The sequence below is a fragment of the Petaurus breviceps genome, unplaced genomic scaffold, assembly GCF_028583685.1.
Source record: "Petaurus breviceps papuanus isolate PSGF00001 unplaced genomic scaffold, PetGlider_PUasm1.0 90604, whole genome shotgun sequence".
NCBI classification, from domain to species: Eukaryota; Metazoa; Chordata; class Mammalia; order Diprotodontia; family Petauridae; genus Petaurus; species Petaurus breviceps.
The window spans coordinates 3,354,507-3,374,888 of NW_027187285.1; the positions used below are offsets into that span (position 1 = coordinate 3,354,507).

The 20,382-nt window shown below is 38.7% G+C and overlaps 1 protein-coding gene across 1 annotated transcript in view; it reads right to left on the reverse strand.

Annotated features, from left to right (window-relative positions):
* Positions 1–1,363: 1,363 nt before the first annotated feature.
* The window catches only part of MRAS (muscle RAS oncogene homolog), a 117,092-nt gene continuing 98,073 nt past the window's right edge, over positions 1,364–20,382 (reverse strand). Inside the window, exons 6-7 of the mRNA XM_069063892.1 lie at positions 16,846–16,925; positions 1,364–5,386 (exon numbers count right to left, since the gene is read on the reverse strand). Of these exons, the coding sequence (XP_068919993.1) occupies positions 5,287–5,386; positions 16,846–16,925 (180 nt within the window). The 3' untranslated portion in view covers positions 1,364–5,286. The remainder of the gene's footprint in view (positions 5,387–16,845; positions 16,926–20,382) is intronic.

Genomic DNA, 20,382 nt, shown 5'->3' on the forward strand with positions numbered 1-20,382 from the left:
GGTAGGGAAGGGGGGCATCGATCTCCTTCCAGAGGATTAGCAATAGGCAAGCAGGCATAACCATCAGCAAGAAGACTTTATAATGAGAAACATATCTCAGACAGGAAGGCTCTTTGGGGCTTTTTGCTGGGGTTGAAATCAGTTTTGGATATAGTCAACCAAGTTCTTATGGGAACAGGCTACTCATGTCAGGGTGATAGTAAATTGGTTAGTCCATCTAAAGTAGGGATTATGTATGCTTTCAGCAATAAGGGCAGGTCTCTATAGGCAGGCAGAAATTAGCTAGAACCAAGTGTGCTCTAGGTAGGACATTTCCTAAACTGAGATCCATAATCGTTTTGCTCATTTAAAATTGCCTGCCTAGCAATAACTTGTATCATAAGAAATCCTTTTGTCTATGGTAAAAAGTTTTTATAGTTTTGAAAAGTTAGCACTATAGAAGCTCTTTCAGGGTTAGAAAGGATATAAAATGGATTCTGTACCGTTGTGCCAATGTTTTATTACTAAGAAAGTCTCTTAAAGTATTGCTTAGGGAGGAGCTTCAAGTCCTAGGGTGGTGCAGGGGGTTTATTCACTTATTTCTAATGCAGGAGGGAGGATAGGAACTTATAATGACTATGCTCTTGTGATAAAGACTAATGGTAGCAGCATATGTTGCTGACTCAGGGCTATAGTTCCTTGCAATGAGTCATGTTCAGTGCAATTTCATTTGCAAAGTACTTTGCAAAGTGGTATTAAAATGAATGGAACATGAAGGCATTTAATCAGCTTATTGCAGAGAATTGGCCAAATGTCTATGTGAGGGGAGTGGGAAGTAGCTCTGGGACTGGAAGTCTTTAAAATGTATGTTTCTTTTACTCATATATCAATGGTGTAACTGAATGAATTTTATAATGTTCCTGGCTCCTGGAGTAGCTACAGAAAGCTAGTGGACATAGTAGATGGATTAATTATTGAGGACAGATGGGTTTGTGTATTGGGAGAATAAAGAAAGGGAAGAGAATGTAAAAATTTTCTGTTACAAGGCAGGAATATGTCGGATAGCCTTATAGAGATCATGGGAAAAAGCTGGCTCCTTTTTTTTTATTTTCCTGTCTATGATTAATGGGTACACTTTCTCCCTTCAGCGATGATTCAAATGTCTCCCAATTCTTTACATTCTTAGCTGAAATGGATTATTGCTAAAGATGACATAATCCTGCAAAACATAGTAATTGAGTAAGGATATGAATTCTTTAATATACGATAACATCCTGTTAATGGAAAGTCATTTAAAAAATGTAAAGAAAGGAACATTGGAATATTACCTGAAATTTGATGAAACTGAGATTCTATCTAAATAATGAGGAGAGCAAAACACATCAATGTGTCTCCTTTTTCCTTTATTAATGAATCAGAATACACAAAAACGTAATAAAAAATTACATAAAAGGCTCGAGCATCATTCAAATGTTCCTTAGCAGTCATGTCCATTTCATAAAACTGGCATTTTCGTTAATAATGTATTACATAAAAATGGGATTGAACTCTATTTCTATAATTCAAGTATCCTTCATCCTAAGTAAACGATATACAGAATTTTTAAATTATAGAATGGATAAAATGGGGAACTTTTTTGTTAAAATTAACCTGAAGAGTCAAACTCAAGGGATTTTTTTCAGGCTAGAGTATATCATGTGTTAGATGGGAGCACCTACTGGCAAAGTGCAGTATTGCATCCCAGCTACATTGGACATTCTGAATGGGAGGCAAAAAAAAAAAAAAAGGTGGAGAGCAAAATTCTGGAAATCATCCACCTACAACTTGACCATTGAGATCATGAGAGGGGATGATTTCCTGAGGAAGTGAATGAGTATATAGAGAGAAGGCTAAGGACTGTTTCTCAGAGGATCCCCACAATTAAAGAATGGCAGACAAGAGTTATTATAGGAGTAGACCTAGAGGTGGGGGGAGAAACATAGAAGCTAAGGAATGAATGGGCCACATTAGCCAGCCTCAAGAAAGGAGCTGTCAAAGGTGCTGAAGGCTGCTCTACAGGAACTCTGGAAACCCAGAAAGGTTCTTAGGTGCCAAGGGGGAGCTACCAGGGGACCGACGTAGAAATAAAATTCAAGATGGCATACTTAGTCAAGGATTATTTTGCCAGATTAAAAAAAAAAATCAATACTAACAGTATCATCACTTTGTCCTTATGGTAAGCTGAAGAAATACTAAGCTAAAGGTGATAGAATGTTACTCTTCTGTCATTATTATTACTATTTTTTGCTCCAAATAGCTATTTCTTTTCAATAAGGCACTGCATTGTCTCCAGAGCAGAATGAATCCCTTAGGGTGCTATTTATTTATTTCATAGATGGGTGAAAGTGAGGAAAAGGGAGGTGCAAGCTCACAGTATATTCTGTATTGGAGCAAATGAAGAGGCCACAAAGTGAGCCAATTCATCAACACAATGTCTTTTACCCAATTTCTGTCTCAGGCAATGTAGGTTTAAGTTGTATTAGGAGTCCAGAGTATGGAAACCGAAAGAAGTAGACTGTGACTCTGGGCGTACCCATATTTGCCACTAGGAATGTTGGAATGCCTTCTTCACCTCCTGTCTCCACACCTTTCCAGAGCACCAGCATTAAACAGGAAAGGAGAACAATTAGTTCCTTTCCTTAACAAAGTTCATTCTTGGCACCTTGACAAACTTTCAGCATCATCATTCCTGTTCAAAGCTGCCAGTTGACAGCAGAGTCCTATCCTGGACTCTGTGTCTAGTGACTCTCATCTGGTCCTACAACTCTTTCTGTTTCTATTACATATCTCACTCACTCTCACTTCTATTCAACTTTTCTTTCTCCATTCCAAACCTCTTCATTCTATTGTCTTCAATCTCACCTCTTTCTATCATGGACACCCAGAGGGGTTCTTGTATTGTGTTTGGAGCCAAGGGGCTCACAGTTTTGAAAAGCACCTTGTTAATCTAATGTTTTTTAAAAGGTCATAATGTTAAAAGAAAAATTAAAAACTACTAAGTATAATACTCTCTGTGATCCTTTTAGGTTTCAGAAATAGGGACCATTAAAACAAAGTTTTACTGGCATCTGATTCTTTAGGTGGCAGAATTAAGCTAGGTCCCTAGGTGCTGGTGATTGGGTTGAGTTAGTTCATGTGACTAACAAGATGAGAAACAGAATGGAGGTCTCCTGGCTTCTAGTCTAGTGTTCCCTCTCCCCAGTTCTTTTTCCCAAAAGAATAGCCAGGCTGCCCACTTGGGACTATCTAGTTCCTACACAACCTAATTTTAAACATTCAGGATGAAAAGCAACTGACTTCATCTTGTGTTGCTCTCTCTGAGGAGAACTATAGCCCTCCAATTCATTCTATACTTTCTTACCCCATTTAGATTAGACAATCTTCTTCCTTTCCCCATATTGGATCAAACCATTACCCAGCCCTTATTAGAAGTGGCTAAGTGGGAATTGGGCATTATATTGGAGTGCTTTGAATGTACTCCCTATAGGAATGTGTCAATAAAAGCCATGTCCCTGGCTTTATGGTCATTTTTGCTCTTACAGTCTAAGAGGTTAATACAAACATCTACCAAAAAAGTCTAGCTGATGCTAAAATCTGTAAAGAACCAAGCAGGTTTTCCACTTATTTGACTTAGCATACATTGGCCTTAAGGGATTAAATTTGCTGGTCTTTAAAAGTATTATTTTAATTAAGTGTTGCACATTTATTCGTTCTCCCAAGATTTCATATTAGCCAGAACTCTCTGGATGATGTCCCCATTAGCCAGCCTATACATAGACATTTATGAGTGACAAAAGACAAATCACTAAGTGTAGATTCATGTGTCCTTTTTGAAGGGAGATAGATAGGGGAGAGAGCCTGGACCTGTTACTTCATCAGTATAGGGAAATCCTAGGTGAGGGAACTCTACCAATGCAGGTTGGCAACTTCTCTGCAATTTAGAGTCTTAGAGAGTTACCTAGCACACAGAAGAAGTTAAGTGACTTGCCTAGGGTCACATAGCCAGTATATGTCAGAGGCAGGTCATCAACCCAGGTCATCCTGGCTTTCAGGCCAGGTCTCTATTCAGTATGACATGCTGCCTTTCCTTTGAGGAGAGATGTGGTAGGATGTTTAAATTGATGCAGTTCCAGTCGGTAATAGACAATGAAAGGAAAGCATGAGGAAACACATGAGATGGGTTTCAGAAGTCCAAGAAACTAAGGGCCACTTTCACATGCCTGGGGAATGTCCTGAACCTAGCATTTATTGCCCTAAAAATAAATTAATACATCTCTTAAAAAGTCAATAATCTTATCTCTGACACGAAGCATTTCCAGGTTTAGTGAAAATGCTGTTTAAATTCGGCATGCACATGCCACCATCTGCCCTTTTCAAAAAGCAACTTTCTTTCTCATCCTCTGTATTCCCAAACAGAGAAAACTCTCCTAAAAGAATCATATTTTCTCCAGTTTATGGATTGTGGAGTTGGCTCCCCTCCAAGGTTTGACACAATGCTTGGAATCCCCAGCAATAGCCAGGTTTCATTTCCAATCTCCAAACCACCATAATTTCATGTTATATTTAGTTTTGGCACTGCTAGGAGAACTCAGTAAAAAAAATGCCAGACACAGAATTATATAAGTCTGATGAGTGCCAAAGATTTCACTAGGCAGTGGGCATTGGCTCCCTTAATAAAATAATTTTTAAGACACCAAAAAAGAAAATAATCCAATGTTCAGAACCAATGAGTTATTGGGTCTGGGAGAAAAAAGGAGCCATTTCATAAACTTATACTTCATACTTTTGTGTGGATAAACAAATCCACATCAAAATGACACAATTTAGTTTTTTAAAAAAAGAAAATACCCACTAACAGAGGGAGGGAAGGAGGGAAAGGGGGACTCAATTGTATCAACACTTAAGGGGCTTAGATGCTGCTTTTGTTTCCTCCCTATTTCCACTTATCCTGTGAATGACCTGAAAGCTTGTCACTCTTGGCAAAATCAGACCAAATCCTTCTGTTTCCCCACCTATTCCCTCCAGAAGAAACTGGCCACAGTTCAAGTATTCCTCAAAGGGCAGGTTCTCTTCCTCCACCTTCCCTGCCCTCCTTCCTTCCTTCCCCACCCTACCCCACCCCACCCTCCTCTTCTTTTTCCTTAACATGCCAAGATCTCTGGCCAAGGTTCACTGTTAGAAGCAGCCATCAGTGCAGTTAGGCAGTTGAATGCATCACCGGGTCTCTCTAGTTCACATTCACAGCAGCAAAGAGGCCCTGAGGCCCTGTCACAATATCACACACTGGAGTTTGTGAGCACCTGTGGCCCGGTCCCCACGCCATTTGGTTTTCTTCTTTTTCTTCTGGCTTTTCTCTGGAATCTGTTGCCTACAGAAATAGAAAGAGAAGAATGAAATAAGTGAGAGTTGGCTTTTCTGATGGATCATAGAGCAGTGAGGTGGTGGGCGAGGTAGACAGGTAGAGCTGTCCTGAGGTCAGGAAGACTCATCTTTCTGAGTTCAAATCCGGCCTCAGACACTGTGTCACCCTGGGTAAGTCACTTAACCCTGTTGGCCTCAGTTTCCTCATCTGTAAAATGAGCTGGAGAAGGAAATAGCAAACCATTCTACTATCTTTGCCAAGAAAACCCCAAATGAGGTCACAAAGAATAGGACACAACTGAAAAATGACTGAAGAACAACAATTTTCTGATAGATAGATGTGGTGGATTGAGAGCTGGCCTGAAAGAAGCCAAGAAGATCTGAGTTCAAATCTGGCTTCTCACTTATACTGCCTATATGATCCTGGGCACATCACTGAACCTTGCAATGCTCTAAGCAACTCTCAAGGACTATCAAGTCGCATCAAAGATGACCACTTACTTTGACAGACTTTTCTCATCTCAAGGTTTCCTGTATGTCACAGGTCCTGTCTCTAACCCTGCTGAGTTCCCTTTTCTTCCCCTACTGCAATTTTCAGAGATACTACTCTGTAATAGAGAGGTTTGATGTTGGTGTTCATTAAGGCTAGAGGAGGTTTCATCTACATATTGGGTCTGAGGCAGGCAGAGACTGAAGAGAAAGGGTAGAGGACAGGAAACAAACCTAATAACCTGTCCTTTTTTCCTCCATCCAGGAGACATCTTACTCCAGAATATCCCCAAAGTCTTAGTGCAGTTGTAAGCTAGTAAGACTTAATATTTAAGCTGAAATGTCCCCAAAGTCCTGATGCAGTTGTAAACTATTAGGGCTTACATACTTTAGCTACTTAAGCCTTAAGACTTTCAGGACACCTTGAACATGGGTCCTCTAGAAGTAATATTAATTGTATTCTCTTGCTGTGAGGTAAAACTATACTTAAACCATCCTTATGTAATAAGGAAGCTAATGGAAAAGGGAAACAGGCAGGCAGATGAAACTTCACAAGTTCTCTTACTAATTTATTCCAATTTTTTTCTGGTATGTAATAGTTATTTGTTGTAGTGATGCATGTTTGCAGGGGTATACAAGTGCCAAGGCCTTGGTAGTATTTTACTGCTAATACCAGCTAATAAAAGTGCTTTAGGTTTTGCAAAGTGCTTTTATACTATCTCATTTCATCCTTATAAGGACCCTGTGAGGCATATGCTATTGTTATCCCCATTACAGATGAGGAAACTGAGGTTGAAAGAGATTAAGTGACTTGTCCAGGGTCACATATCTGGAGTCTGAGGCAGGATTCAAACTCAGATTTTTCCTAACTTCAAGTCCAGTGCTCTACCCACTAAACCCTGTAGTCCACTCTTAGTAGTATTTTAGAACTAAAATTAGTGAAGAGCAGTTAGCATTTAAGAAAAATTAGGAGAAATGTGTCTGTCTATGGGGAGAGGTAGTTAAATGTTTGCCAGAAAAGGAACATGTCCTAATGAAGTTGGTGGATATTTAACTAATACTAGAAATTAGACTTAAAAAAAATCAGACTGGCAACAAAAAAGGATTTAATTAAAAAGGGGAAAAATTATCTCCTATAACAGACCCTTTCTTTACTCACTCAAGGCACTGATGTTCCTTGCCATCAGAGATATCATTTTTACACAAGAACTAAAGAAAATCTTAGCTCTGGAAAGGACTTTCAATTATCTATTCCAATCCATTTTATGAGAGCACAGAAACTATGTATAAACCAACATTTTACATTATATACCAAGATGAGGTCAAAATAGGTACATGATTTAAACATAAATGGTAATACCATATGCAAATTAGGGGAGCAAGGAATAGTTTACCTGTCAGATCTATGGAAAGAGGAAGAATTTATGACCAAACAAAAGATAGAGAACATTACTAGATATAAAATGGATAATTTTGATTATATTCAATTAAAAAGGTTTTACACAAACAGAACAAATGCAACCAAGATTAAAAGGAAAGTAGAAAGTTGGGAAACAATTTTTAAGAGCAAATGTCTCTTGGGGGCGGCCAGGTAGCACAGCGAGTAAGAGCGCCGGCTCCAGTGTTGGGATGACCTGGGGATCGAATCCGGGCTCAGGCACTTATTACCCACCCAGAAATAACTGGCTGTGTAACCTTGAGCAAGTTACTTAACCCCGATTGCTTTAAAAAAAAAAAAAGAGCAAATGTCTCTGATAAAGACCTCATTTCTCAACTATATAGAGAATGGAGTCAAATTTATAAGACTACAAGTAATTCCCAAATTGATAAATGGCCAAAGCACATAAACAGGAAGTTCTCAGATGAATAAATCAAAACTATCTACAGTTGTGAAAAAATGCTCTAAATCACTATTGATTAGAGAAATATAAATTAAAACCACTCTGAGGTACCATCTCACACTTGTCAGATCGGCTAATATGACAGAAAAGGAAAATGATAAATGTTGGAGAGAATGTGGAGAAATTAGGACACTAATTCACTGTTGGAGATGTGAACTGATCCAGCCATTCTGGAGAGTAATTTGGAACTATGCCCAAAGGGCCATCAAACTGTTCATATCCTTTGATCCAGCAATATCCTACTAGAGCTGTATCCCAAAGAGATTTTTAAAATGGGAAAAGGACACATTTGTACAAAAATATTTAGAGTAGTTCTTTGTTGTTGCCTGTGGTGGGTAACAAATTGGAAATTGAGGGGATGCCCATCAATTGGGTGATGGCTAAACAAGCTGTGGTTTATGATTGTAATGGAGTACTATCATGCTGTATCGAATACTATTGAAATGATGAGCAGGCTGATTTCAGAAAACTTGGAAAGACTTACATGAACTGATGCAAAGTGAAGTGAGCTGAACCAGGAGAACATTGTACATAGTAACAACAATATTGTATGTTGACTACTTGTGAATTACTTACCTATCCTCAACAATACAATGAACCAAGACAAATCCAAAGATTCATGATGATTTGAAAATGTTGCCCACCTCCATTGAAAGAACTGATGGACTCTGAATGCAGATCAAAATGTACTATTTTTCACTTTCTTTATTTTTTTTCCTTTGGGTCTGTGTCTTCTTTCACAGCATGATTAATACAGAAATATGTTTTGTGTAATTGCACATGTCTAACCTATATCAAATTGCTTACTGTCTCAAGAGTGGGGGTGTTGAGGGAGGGAGAAAGAAAATTTGGAGCTTAAAACTTAAAAAAAATGTTAAAATTGTCTTTACATGTAATTGTGGAAAAAATAAAACATTATTTTTCTGAAATTCCCCCATTTTACAAATGAGGAAACAGAGGCAGTTAGGAAATAGGAAAGTTAAGCTACTTGCCCAAGATGACACAGGTAGTAAATGGAACAGGTGGGACTGGACCCCAGGTCCTCTAATTATAGAACCAATGCTCTTTCTGCTGTCCTAAGGGGCATTAGGACATCCAGTCATACCCTTTCACTTCACAGGTGAAGAAATTTGAGGCTCAGAGAGCCCCAGTTGCCCAGAGTTAGGCAGCAGTGTGAAGATATTTTGATACCCCTACTCAATTTAATCAGCATTTATTCAGTTCATTGTGATCTGATGGGTATCAGTTCGTGTTTTAGTGAATTAAGTAGAATAGGATTAATTTTGAGTTAGTTGTTAGTTAATGCTGTTAGGATGAGTTATTTTAAGTTTTAAGATTAAGATTAATCCTCCCTGTATTGATGATTATATTAATTGGATCAGATTTATCAGCTAGATTTATACTGTATTAAGTTAGGTCTGTGATAAGAGTGTAATTGCTGCTTTTCCTCTCTCTCACTCCCACCTCCCAGTGTAGTGCTTGAAATAAGGTTCATTTGCCTCTTCACCCCAGTGAATCACTGCCACCTACTCTCTAGTGACCTTTGCTTCGAAACCACAACTTCCTGGAACCCTAGGATACTGTTGGTCCAGCACTAGGGTCTTATGACCCGTGGAAGGCTCTGAGATGTGATTAATAGGATCTTATGACCTTTGGAAAGCCCCTGCTGAGATGGCCTGAAGTTGATAACCTGTAGCTGATGACGTGTAGCTAAAGACCTGTGAAAGATCTGTTCACAGAGTGGTTATGGACATTTGTTTCCCTTGGCCAACCAGATTTCCTTACTTCTATAACTGAACAGTCATGTAGTTGTACCACCTAATTCTATCTCTGGTCTTCCCTCAATGGCTATAAAAGCAATATATAGACCCTTCTAGCAGAGGGGTCTCTGACAATGAGGTAGGCCTTGAATCCAATTGATTAGGGACTACTAGTATCCTTAATAAACTGATTGATCACGCTGAGAGCTCTGTCTTGGTGATTTTTATTACAGACTGAAATTTTGTGGCCTACAGCTGGTTTATTATTGTTGATTCGACTTAGAGGTCAAGTCAAATAAGTGGTCAAGGGGTTAACAAAGGAGAAAGAAATGGGATTTAAAAGAATAATTTCTTTTTTTTTTAAGCACAGCATTTTTATTAAGATTCTTATAAAAAATAGAAAATCTCCCAGCTCTCCTTTTGGAGTCGTACACAACCACTGAACTGGATATTCCCGGGAACAGGGCCCCAAGAATGATGAGGAGGGGTTGGGGGGTATGTCTTCTACATTTTTCTTTTTTTCATATTTGGGGCATATTTGCATCCAGGCAAAAAGAAAAAAAGTTAAAGAAAAGAAGGTTGGGATGGGGAAAGGAAGGAAATGAGAAAGAAAGCTAAAAGAATAATTTCAAGAGATTATTTTCTCCAAATGTAACATCTTTAGATGCAGCTCTAGGGTACAGTTCAAAGTGTAAATTCATAAGTGGAGTGTTCGTTTTTGGTCACAACAATTTCTCTTCCCTCCTTGTGAACAAGGTCTCTCAAATATTAAGAGGGCTTATAATTTATATAGACTTTTTATTTATAGAACAGCTGTCTCCATTCAGGGATGGAAAAGGACATGGCTACGTGTACATTAACCTGGATTTTATACATGTAAACTGAGATTTTTGTTGTTGTTTAGTCTTTTTTTCAGTCATGCCTGACTCTTCATGACCCCTTTTGGGGTTTTCTTGGCAAAGATACTACAGTGGTTTGTCATTTCCTTCTCCACCTCATTTTACAGATGAGGAAACCAAGGCAAATGGGATTGTGACTTGTCCAGGGTCACACAGCTACTGTCTAAGGCCAAATTTGAATTTAGAAAGACCTGAGTCAGGAAGATTCCAGGCTTGGTGGACCAGGACAGTGCACCACCTAGCTGCCTAGACTCAAGATAGCTCACACAAAATTTTTAGGTTAATTTTTTCCTCCTTTTTAGTCAACAATATTCCAGTGTGGTGGAATAGATTTTAGAATCTATCTACACTCTCTCTAATATTACAGATGAAGAAATCTGAAATGTTAGCTTATTTCAAAACATAATAGTTCCAGAGACCTTCCTGAAATCTGAATATGTAAGCTTAATTGAGGAAGGATGGTAAATTGGGAAAGTACTGGCCTGGGAGTCAGGAAATATAGACCCTTAGAGCTGATTTTGTTTCTTTCTATGTGACCTTTATCAAGGCATTCTACACCTAAGTCAACACTTTTAACCTGAATCATAATAGCCTTAGAGTTAAAATCATCTAGTTCAAATGCCTCATTTTACAAAAGGAGAAACTGAGGCCAATAGAGGTTAAGTGACTTGCTTAGGGTAAACAAGGTATTCAGAGGTCAAATCCCAGTTCCTCTGACTCTAAAATCAGGGCTTTTTCTTATGAACCATCTGATCAGCGTCAGAGGAGATAGTATGGATGTACTGCATGAAATCATGAATCCTTAAAGTAAGAATTATTGATTAGGATCGGTCACTCAGTAAACATGGTTTTAGATGTATAATGGAGCTTAGAGGTCATCTAATTCAACCTCTTTATTTTACAAACGAGGAAAGGGAGACACAAAGACATTAGGTGGCTTTATCCAGAGTTATCCAAGCAACAAGTGAAAGAGCTGTCTTAAACTGAGTCCTTCAGCTCCAAATCCAGCCCTTCCTCCACCAGCCCCACTATTTTTGCAATAAAGTGGCAGTTAAAAATGTACCTGCTACACAAATACTTCAAAGCAGTAGCAGTTCAGACCACAGAGAAAAGGGTAGAATATATGACTATAATATTGTAGGGAAAATGATTGTGAAAGCTAGCTGGTGGGCTGTGGGAGAGAGGACATGTGTGGAGGTACAGCTGTAACCAATTCTGCTTTTAAGTTTTGTTGTTTTTCCTCTGAGTTTTGCCATGGCTCAACTTTTTAAAATTATAGTTTATGAAGTCAACTAACTGCCTAAAATTCTATGGCTACAAATATTTATCTTAAAAAAATATAAATAATACTTCTTCTGGTGGTTTCCTGCAGTAGATTTTGGTGTCTAGTTCTAGGCCTCAAAACTCTACCCCTACACTTTCTGCATTACCCCCAACCAGTAGTATCAGCTCACCCGCAGGGGCGGTGAATAGCAGAAATGCCTAGTCCGAGGAAGAACCTAAAAAACCCTTTCCAGACTTGCCTCAGTTTACCAACAGATAATCCTTTTCTCTTGAGACCTTACATTGTACTTTATTCTGTACTGCTCTGAAACAAGAATGACGTAATATTGTGTATTACAGCTATTTCTATATGTGTTACCCCCACCTCCCTAGACTATAAAGCTATAAAAGGGTATCTTGTGAAAAATAACTGATATTTAAATAGTGCTTTAAAGTTTCTAACGCACTTTACGTGCATGGTTTCATTTGAGCCCATTTATAGATCTCAGATTTCAGTTATATAAATGAGGTGTGGTGGATAGAGAGCTTGATACAAGCCCCAAAGACCTAGGTTCAAATCCTGCTTCTGATATATACGGATCCTGTGACCCTGGTCAGGTGACTTAACCTCAGTGCCTTGGGCAATTCTATAAGGTGATAAACTGCAGAGGAGGTGCTGATCTGCATTATTACAGGTAGTTTCCTCCCCAGGGCCTTCCCTACATAAGTGAAATAACATACCTAGTCCACTAGTTCCCCAGTGCCTAGCATGGTGCTCTTATACACAGAAGGCACTTAGTAAATGTTTGTTAGATTAAATTGGATTGAAAGGAGAAGGGAAAGAGGTAGGAAATGGTGGCGGTGGTGGGGAGGGGACAGCAAATTGATATCAGGAAGCCAAAACTTTATGGTTCCAAATACATTTATTTTATTTTATCATTTCTGTGACTACTATAGACTGTTATCCCTGCTAGAATGATCAGTTAATCAAACAGCAAGCATTTATTAAGTTTCTCCTAGGTGCCAGGCATTACACTGAAGATACAAAGACAAAATTAAAACAGTCCTTGCCCTCAAGGAGCTTATATTCAGATGGAGGAGACAACAGAGATATATAAGCATATAACAGACTATATAAAATGAATATAAAGTAGTTTGGGGAAGGAGGGCATTAGTAGCATTCTAAGCAAAAAAGAATGGAATGAGCCAAAGTGAGGAAATGGAAAAGCACAGGGATGTTCTAAGAATGACAAGTAGTCTAGCATCTGGGGATAGAGTGGATGAAATAGATAGGAGAGTTACCAGAGATCAGATTGGAAAGGGAGGTTGTAACCACATATGTTGGGATTTTGAGTTCCCTAAAGCAAAGGCCTCAAATATATGACCTTCAACACTTCCAAGTGCTGGTCAGAACCAGATTAAAATTCAGTTAGGATATATTTAACAAAACAAATAAAAACAGAAAGAACATAGTGTTAATATATGATTTTCTCCTTCTACCACATACTCCCTTCCCCTCCAGTCCTGGTTCAGAAGATTTGAGATAATAGAATGCTTGCCTTCTAACATTTATTGCCCTGTGTTTAGCATCTGAATAATACTGTGTTTATTGTAAGTTATTAGAAATATGGAATATTCTTCCATATAAGTAAATGCTAAGTTATTAGAAATGCAGAATATTGGGGGTGGAGTCAAGATGGAGTAGAAATAGTACCTTCCCGAGGCTCCAGCTCCCACCTTCCCCAGTCCATGTAAAAGGGGACTCTGAACAAACTTTGGAGCTACAGAACCCACAAAATGACACAGAGAAGCTAACCTCCCGCTGAGGACAGCCCAGCAGGAATTGGCCAGCGCAGCACTCTGGGAGCCAACTCCAGCCCCACACACTCTGGAGGTTTTAGCCCCAGGGTAGCTCTGACCAGCTGCCAGCTGGAGGGACTCTAGATCACCAGCATCTGTGGCAATCCAGAATTATCAACACATAGATGCTAAGGACAAAGTGAGAGGTCAGTGCATTGTGGACTTTGGGACCCAGTAATTGGGAATGTGTCGGCTTTTGTCCCTGGGGCAAGAAGCCACTGAGGGCTGCAGGCACAGCCCCGGCCGGCCATATGGCAGCTTCAGCTCCTGGCTTGCAGAGTGTAGGGGGACCAAGCGACCAGTCTGAGGGGGCAATCTCTCTTGCTTTAACCTGCTTGGATCTGGATTGCGATCTAGGGTGGAGGTCCTGGGGTGTGTGTCCAGCTGGCCAGAGCATGTGGAGGTTTCAGAGAGGGTACCCAACTAATACCTCCAGCAGCTGAGAAAACCCCAGCATTTGGTACGAAGCTCCCTTGTCAGGTGGCAGAGTCCTACTGTGGCAAAAATCCCAAAAGTCAAATAATTGAGTGGCAACATGACCAGACAAAGGAAGCAAACAGAAGAATCCAACATTAGATTCCTATTTGGGGGACAAAAAGGATCAAAGCATGGAAGAGGAGAAAGACAGTGAAGTCAGAACTCCTGCACCAAAAGCTTCAAAGGAAAATATGAGTTGGTTATGGGCCATAGAGGATCTTAAGAAGCAGATAAGAGAAATGGAGGAAAAATTGGGAAGAGAAATGAGAACGATGCAAGAAAATTATGAAATGAGAGTCAACAGCCTGACTGAGGAAAATAACACCTTAAAAAATAGACTAACTCAAATGGCAAATGAGGCTCAAAAAGGCAATGAGGAGAAGAATGCCTTAAAAAGCCAAATATGCCAGATGGAAAAAGAATCTCAAAAGCTCACTGAGGAGAATCATTGCTTCAGAATTAGATTGGAGCAAATGGAAGCTAATGACTTTATGAGAAATCAAGATGCTGTTAAACAGATGCAAACAAATGAAAGCATAGAAGAAAATGTGAAATATCTCATTGAAAAAACCACTGACCTGGAAAATAGATCCAGGAGAGATAATTTAAAAATTATTGGACTACCTGAAAGTCATTATTAAAGAAAGAACCTAGGGGCAGCCAGGTAGCACAGCGAGTAAGAACACTGGCTCCAGTGTCAGGATGACCTGGGGATTGAATCCGGGCTCAGACACTTAGCACCCACCCAGAAACACCTGGCCATGTAACCTTGACCAAGTTACTTAACACCGATTGCTTAAAAAAAAAAAGAATATAGAAATCATCCTCCAATAAATTCTCAAGGAAAACTGCCCTGATGTTTTAGAACCAGAGGGCAAAATAGAGGTTGAAAGAATCCACCGATCACCTCCCGAAAAAGATCCCAAAAAGAAAACTCTTAGGAATATTATAGCCAGGTTCTGAAATTATCAGATCAAGGAGAGAATATTATGAGCAGCCAGGAAGAAACAATTTGAATATTGTGGAAACACAATCAGGATAACTCAGGATCTGGCAGCTTCTACACTGAGTGATCGAAGGGCTTGGGATATGTTATTCTGGAGGGCAGAGGAGCTGGGATTAAAATCAAGAATAACCTACCCAGCAAAACTGAGTATTATGTTTCAGGGGAAAATATGGTCATTCAGTGGAATAGAGGACTTTCAAGCATTCTTGTTGAAAAAACCAGAGTTGAATAGAAAATTTGACATTCAGATACAAGAAGCAAGAGAAGCATGAGAAGGTAAACAGGGAAAAGAAATTATAAGGAACTTATTAAAGTTGAACTGTTAACATTCCTACATGGAAAAACAATAATTGTAACTGATGAAACTTTTCTCAGTATGAAAATAGTTGAAGGAAATATTTAGATATATGTATGTATGTCCATATTGGAGGGTATATGGGCATATGAATACATATGTGAATGTGTGTATATATGTTTACAGGTATACATAGATAGAGGGCACAGGACCAATTGAATAGGAAGGGATGATACTTAAAAGGTGAAATTAAGAGGTGTGAGAGGAATACAATGAGAGGAGATGGGGAGAGACAGAATGGGGTAAACTATCTCATATAGAAGAAGCCAGGGAAAATGGTTACAATGGAGGCGAAGAATAGGAAGGCAAAAGGGAATGGATCAATCTTATTCTCATTGAATTTGGCTTGGGGAGGGAATGAAATACACACTAAATAGGGTATCTCACCCTACAGCAGAGTAGGCAGGAGGGGGATGAGAAGGGGGATGATGGAAGGGAGGGCAGGCTCGGGGGAGGGAAGTTGTAAGCGCCCACTTTTGAAAAGGGACGGGACCAAAGTAGAGAATAGAACAAGTGGGAAGTGGGATAGGAGGGAGGGAAATATAGTCAGTCTTTTACAATATATCTATTATGTTAATATTTTGCCTTAGCTACACGTGTACAACCTATACTGAACTGCTTATCTTCCCAGTAAGGGTGGGTGACTAAGGAGGAAGGGAATGAATCTGGAATTCCGAGTTTTAAAATCAAATTTTATATATATATATATATATATATATATATATATATATATATATGTATGTATAGTATTATTAATAGTATTTTACATGTAATTGGAAAATAAGTTATACAGGCACTGGGGCATAGAGATCCACCATGCCCTACCAGAAAAGTCAAAGGGGGGTATGGGAGAAGATATGGGAGAGAGCAGATTGGAGGAGGGGATATCCTGCGGGACTGCTATTTTGGGGTGGTGGGTAGGGGAAAAATGGGGAGAAAATTTGTAACTCAAAATCTGGCAGAAATGAATGATGTAAATCAGAAGTTAATAAAGCATTTGAAAAATGAAAAAAAAGAAATCCAGAATATTCTTCCATATAAGTATATGGTAAGTTATTAGAAATGCAGAATATTTTTCTTATAAGTATCCTCAAAGATGGATTTCCTAGTGTTCAATGCTGCAGAATTCTTCATGGTGATTCTGCAAATGGATGGTAAACTGTTTAGTTATTAATTTACCTTTCATGGTCAATTAAGAGATGTATCCCTACATAACCTAATACCATTGAAACATTAAACATTAACATAACTTGAGAGTAATTCTGTAATCAGCTTCACATGAAACAAAAACAAAGAAACTGTATTGAGTGAAACCTTCTGGTTCTGTAGGTGTCTGAAAGGAAGGCCTTTGTTAATGCTGAAGTAATAATAATACTAACATTTACATGTACCTTTAAGGTTTTCAAAGAACTTTATGCATATTGCCATTTACCAAGAGAAAGGTATTCCAACTTACCTAATTACTCTAACAAGGTCATGAAAGGCTTTGTCAACATTTAGTGGTGGATCCTTAGCACTGGTCTCTATATATGGAATCTGCAAGATAAAGATTCTATTTCATAAAAATGAAAAATACAAACAGATATCATCAAGCAGCTTTCTAATTTAGAGATTCTTAGCATTTTAGTAAGCAACAGCTAATTAAAAATTCATGCGGGTCATTTACTGTCCAGGAAAATTATTTAACTAGAAGTTAAATGCAGTCAATTCTCTAACACTATCAGCTGACCTGTAATGGGTAGGGATTGTTTCTCTATTCAGAGTTCCATATGTCAATGAAATTGCAGTTCTGATCCCACCCACATCCTTCCTCCTGCCCCCAATATGCATGTGTGTAATTTGTACAATTGCTAGGAAGCCACCTCTGGGTGTCACAGTTGGTGGTGCAGTCAGGAAGTCTGGAGTTCAAATCCAACTTCAGACACTTACTAGCTCCATGACACTGGGCAAGTCTATTAAGCTCTCTTTGCCTCAGTTTCCTCAACTGTTAAATGGGAATAAAAATAACACTTTGCAGGGTCATTGTGAGGATCAAATGGTATTATTTGTTTTTTTTTTTAAGAACTTTGTTTAGTGTCTAGTACATAATAGGCACTTTATAAATGCTTATTCCTTTCCTTTCCTCACATTTATATTTTGATAACTGTGAGATCACTAGTCATCAAAACCCATTTCTTTACTAGGTAGGATGGCAACAGAAGTGATATTTTTTAAAGTTCACAATGGATCATCCAGCTAGATAGAGGATATAAATGATATAAATTACAAAATTGGTACAGGGACCAGATACAGTAGTGATGGGGGTGGACTTCCAGTACCTGACATATACTAAAAGTCTTATTCCACTAAAATCAAGGCAAATTATAAAATCATGATTTTCCTTACTGACAGTTTCATCTTGTAAAAAAGGCTGAGGGAAACAACAAGGAGATAGATGTTACTACTGACTTAATTCTGAGCAAGCAAGAACCACCTGGGGAAATAGAAATGTTGGGAACCTTGGGATAGCAAAAACATGCCATCTTGAAATATACAGTAGCTAAGCTAGGAAAGGCTGAGCTGATGTCCACCATAGACTTTAGAACATCGGATTTCCAGAAGTTTAGAGAAAAGATAAGACATAAAATCCAGAGACTCAGTGAAGGAAGATAGCTCAACAGCAATAATAAAATTCTGAAAGTACAAATGTCTCTTAGTCCTAAGTTAAAAAATAAAAAAGGAATACATCCAGACAGACCTGAATAGGTACAGATTTACAAAGAATATATGGAAAAGATAGAAAGAGGGTGACATAATTAAATAAGAATACTTAGATTTCAGGGAATATGACAGAAAGGCTTTTAAAGCCTATTATGATTTAAAGCTTCCTAAAAATGTTAAGAATGACAAAAAGTGTTTTTTGAAGATATGTCTGGGGCACAGGTCTACTGTTGTGATAGATTAAATAAAGTTAGCTTATGAGAGAGAGAAAGCAAAATTACTTGGTTCCAATTTTGCCTACGTCTCTTCTTTCAAAGAGAATGATCTTTGAGATAGACCAGGTTTAAAAACAAACAAACCATAATCATGGGAGAACTGAACCCCATATGGAGAACGAGACAGAGAACATTTAGCTTCTTGAGGTTAGTTCAAATTGCCTAGTACAAATGAATCACATTTTAGGTGAATGCCATCATTTGCAGAGAGGCGCATTGAACTCTTTGTCCATTGGTAATAAATGGTAGAGGCCTATAAGAGAGAAAACGTAGCCTGATTTTCAAAAAGGTAAAAAAAAAGTACAGTGACTACTTTGACGTTTCCTATGCAAAATTCTGTTAAGTAGATGATTTGTGAGCCTGTAGGGAATCAGTAAGAGCCAACCCATACATACATTAAGGACAAATTATGGATCGTTGGGCTTTTAACTAAAAGGAACTTGACAGATTATCTGTCAAATACTTTCATTTTCATGCCAAATTAATTTCCTTTCCTTTCTTTTTTTTTGACAGAGCTAATGAGACTACAGATATTGTGAATGGTGATTTCTTCTCCCCTCACTTAATAGTATTTAATTTTTTCCAATTACATACAAAAATAGCTTTCAACATTTGCTTTTACAAAATTTTGAGTTTATATTTTTTCTCCCTCCTTCCTCTTTCCCTTCCCCTTCCTCAAGACAGCATGCAATCTGATATAGGCTATCCGTGTACAATAATATTAAACATGTGAATTGTGATTTCAGCAAGACTTTTGATGACATTTCTTGTGGAAATGATGGAGTGTATGATTGTTTAGGTAGTAAATGCAAAGCTGGTTGAGGTTTTTACTGAGGACAACCTATGTGAATGAATGAATGAAAAAGCATTTATTAAGAGCTTACTATGTGAAATGCATGGCCCTAACCACCAGGGCTATAATTGAAAAACAAGACAGTCCCTGCTCTCACAGAACTTATAATCTAATGGGGAAGATGATATACACTGGAGATGTCAACTGCAAGACAAATGGAAAGATCTCCTGGTTCTTAGGATCTAGCAGCAAGGCAGATGGTAAAATAGCTTCTTTGGTGCTATTTCCTTTAATAAAACCATATTTTTCTGATATGTAAAGATGTGACAGTCCTAAGGATTTGGGGTGATAACTGTTTTTTTCTGGATCCTTTTGGCTCCTAGGGAAATAAGCATCGAAGTGACAATTGTCAGATCATATCTTCCCAAGACTTTCTTCCTTGGATGATGTCTATGGTAACTGGGCCAGAAGCAGGACCAATGACCTTGGACTGGTGCTGCTGTTCTGAGGACTCTTGGGCTTGTGATCCTGATAGTGACAGCTGATTGGCATTTGGTACTGGTGGTGTCATGAGTGATCTTAGGGATGTACCACAAGGTAGAGAGTGTGTGAATGTGAATGTGAGTATGTGTGTGTGTGTGTGTGTGTGTGTGTGTGTATGTATGAAGGTGTGTTGTGTCTGGCTAAGGAACAGAGAGAAACACTGGGCCACACAGTATTTGAACCCATGCCCTCTAACCAATTGAGCTAATCACTTACAGTCAGCTCAATTCAATGACAGCAGCTCACATTACCATAGTGCTTTGTGGTTTATAAAATACTTTCCTTACAACAGCCTTGTGAGGTAGGTAGTTGTAATATTAATGAGATTTAAGATCTTCCCTGACCATTAATAGGCCTCATGTGGAACCCATTAAGGGGAGCTTGCTTAGGGGAGGCTTACTTGCAAGAAGGTTTTCACGTATTTTGTTGTAGTTGTGATGCCCTCTGGCTCTAAAAGGGTATATATACTCTGAGGTTAGTATTTTGCTTTGGGGCTCACTCACTGGAAGAATGTTTTTGTGAGTTGACCAGATAAGACTCTGAGTAGCCATTAAGGAGCCCCCTGGTTTTGAAAAATCCAGATGTTGATGCTTCTCTCTCCAGTAACTCTGTATGCATTGCCTTGGTCAGACAGCTGGATCTGTCTGCTAATTTCTTAGACAGTTAGAAGCCCTGTCTGTTG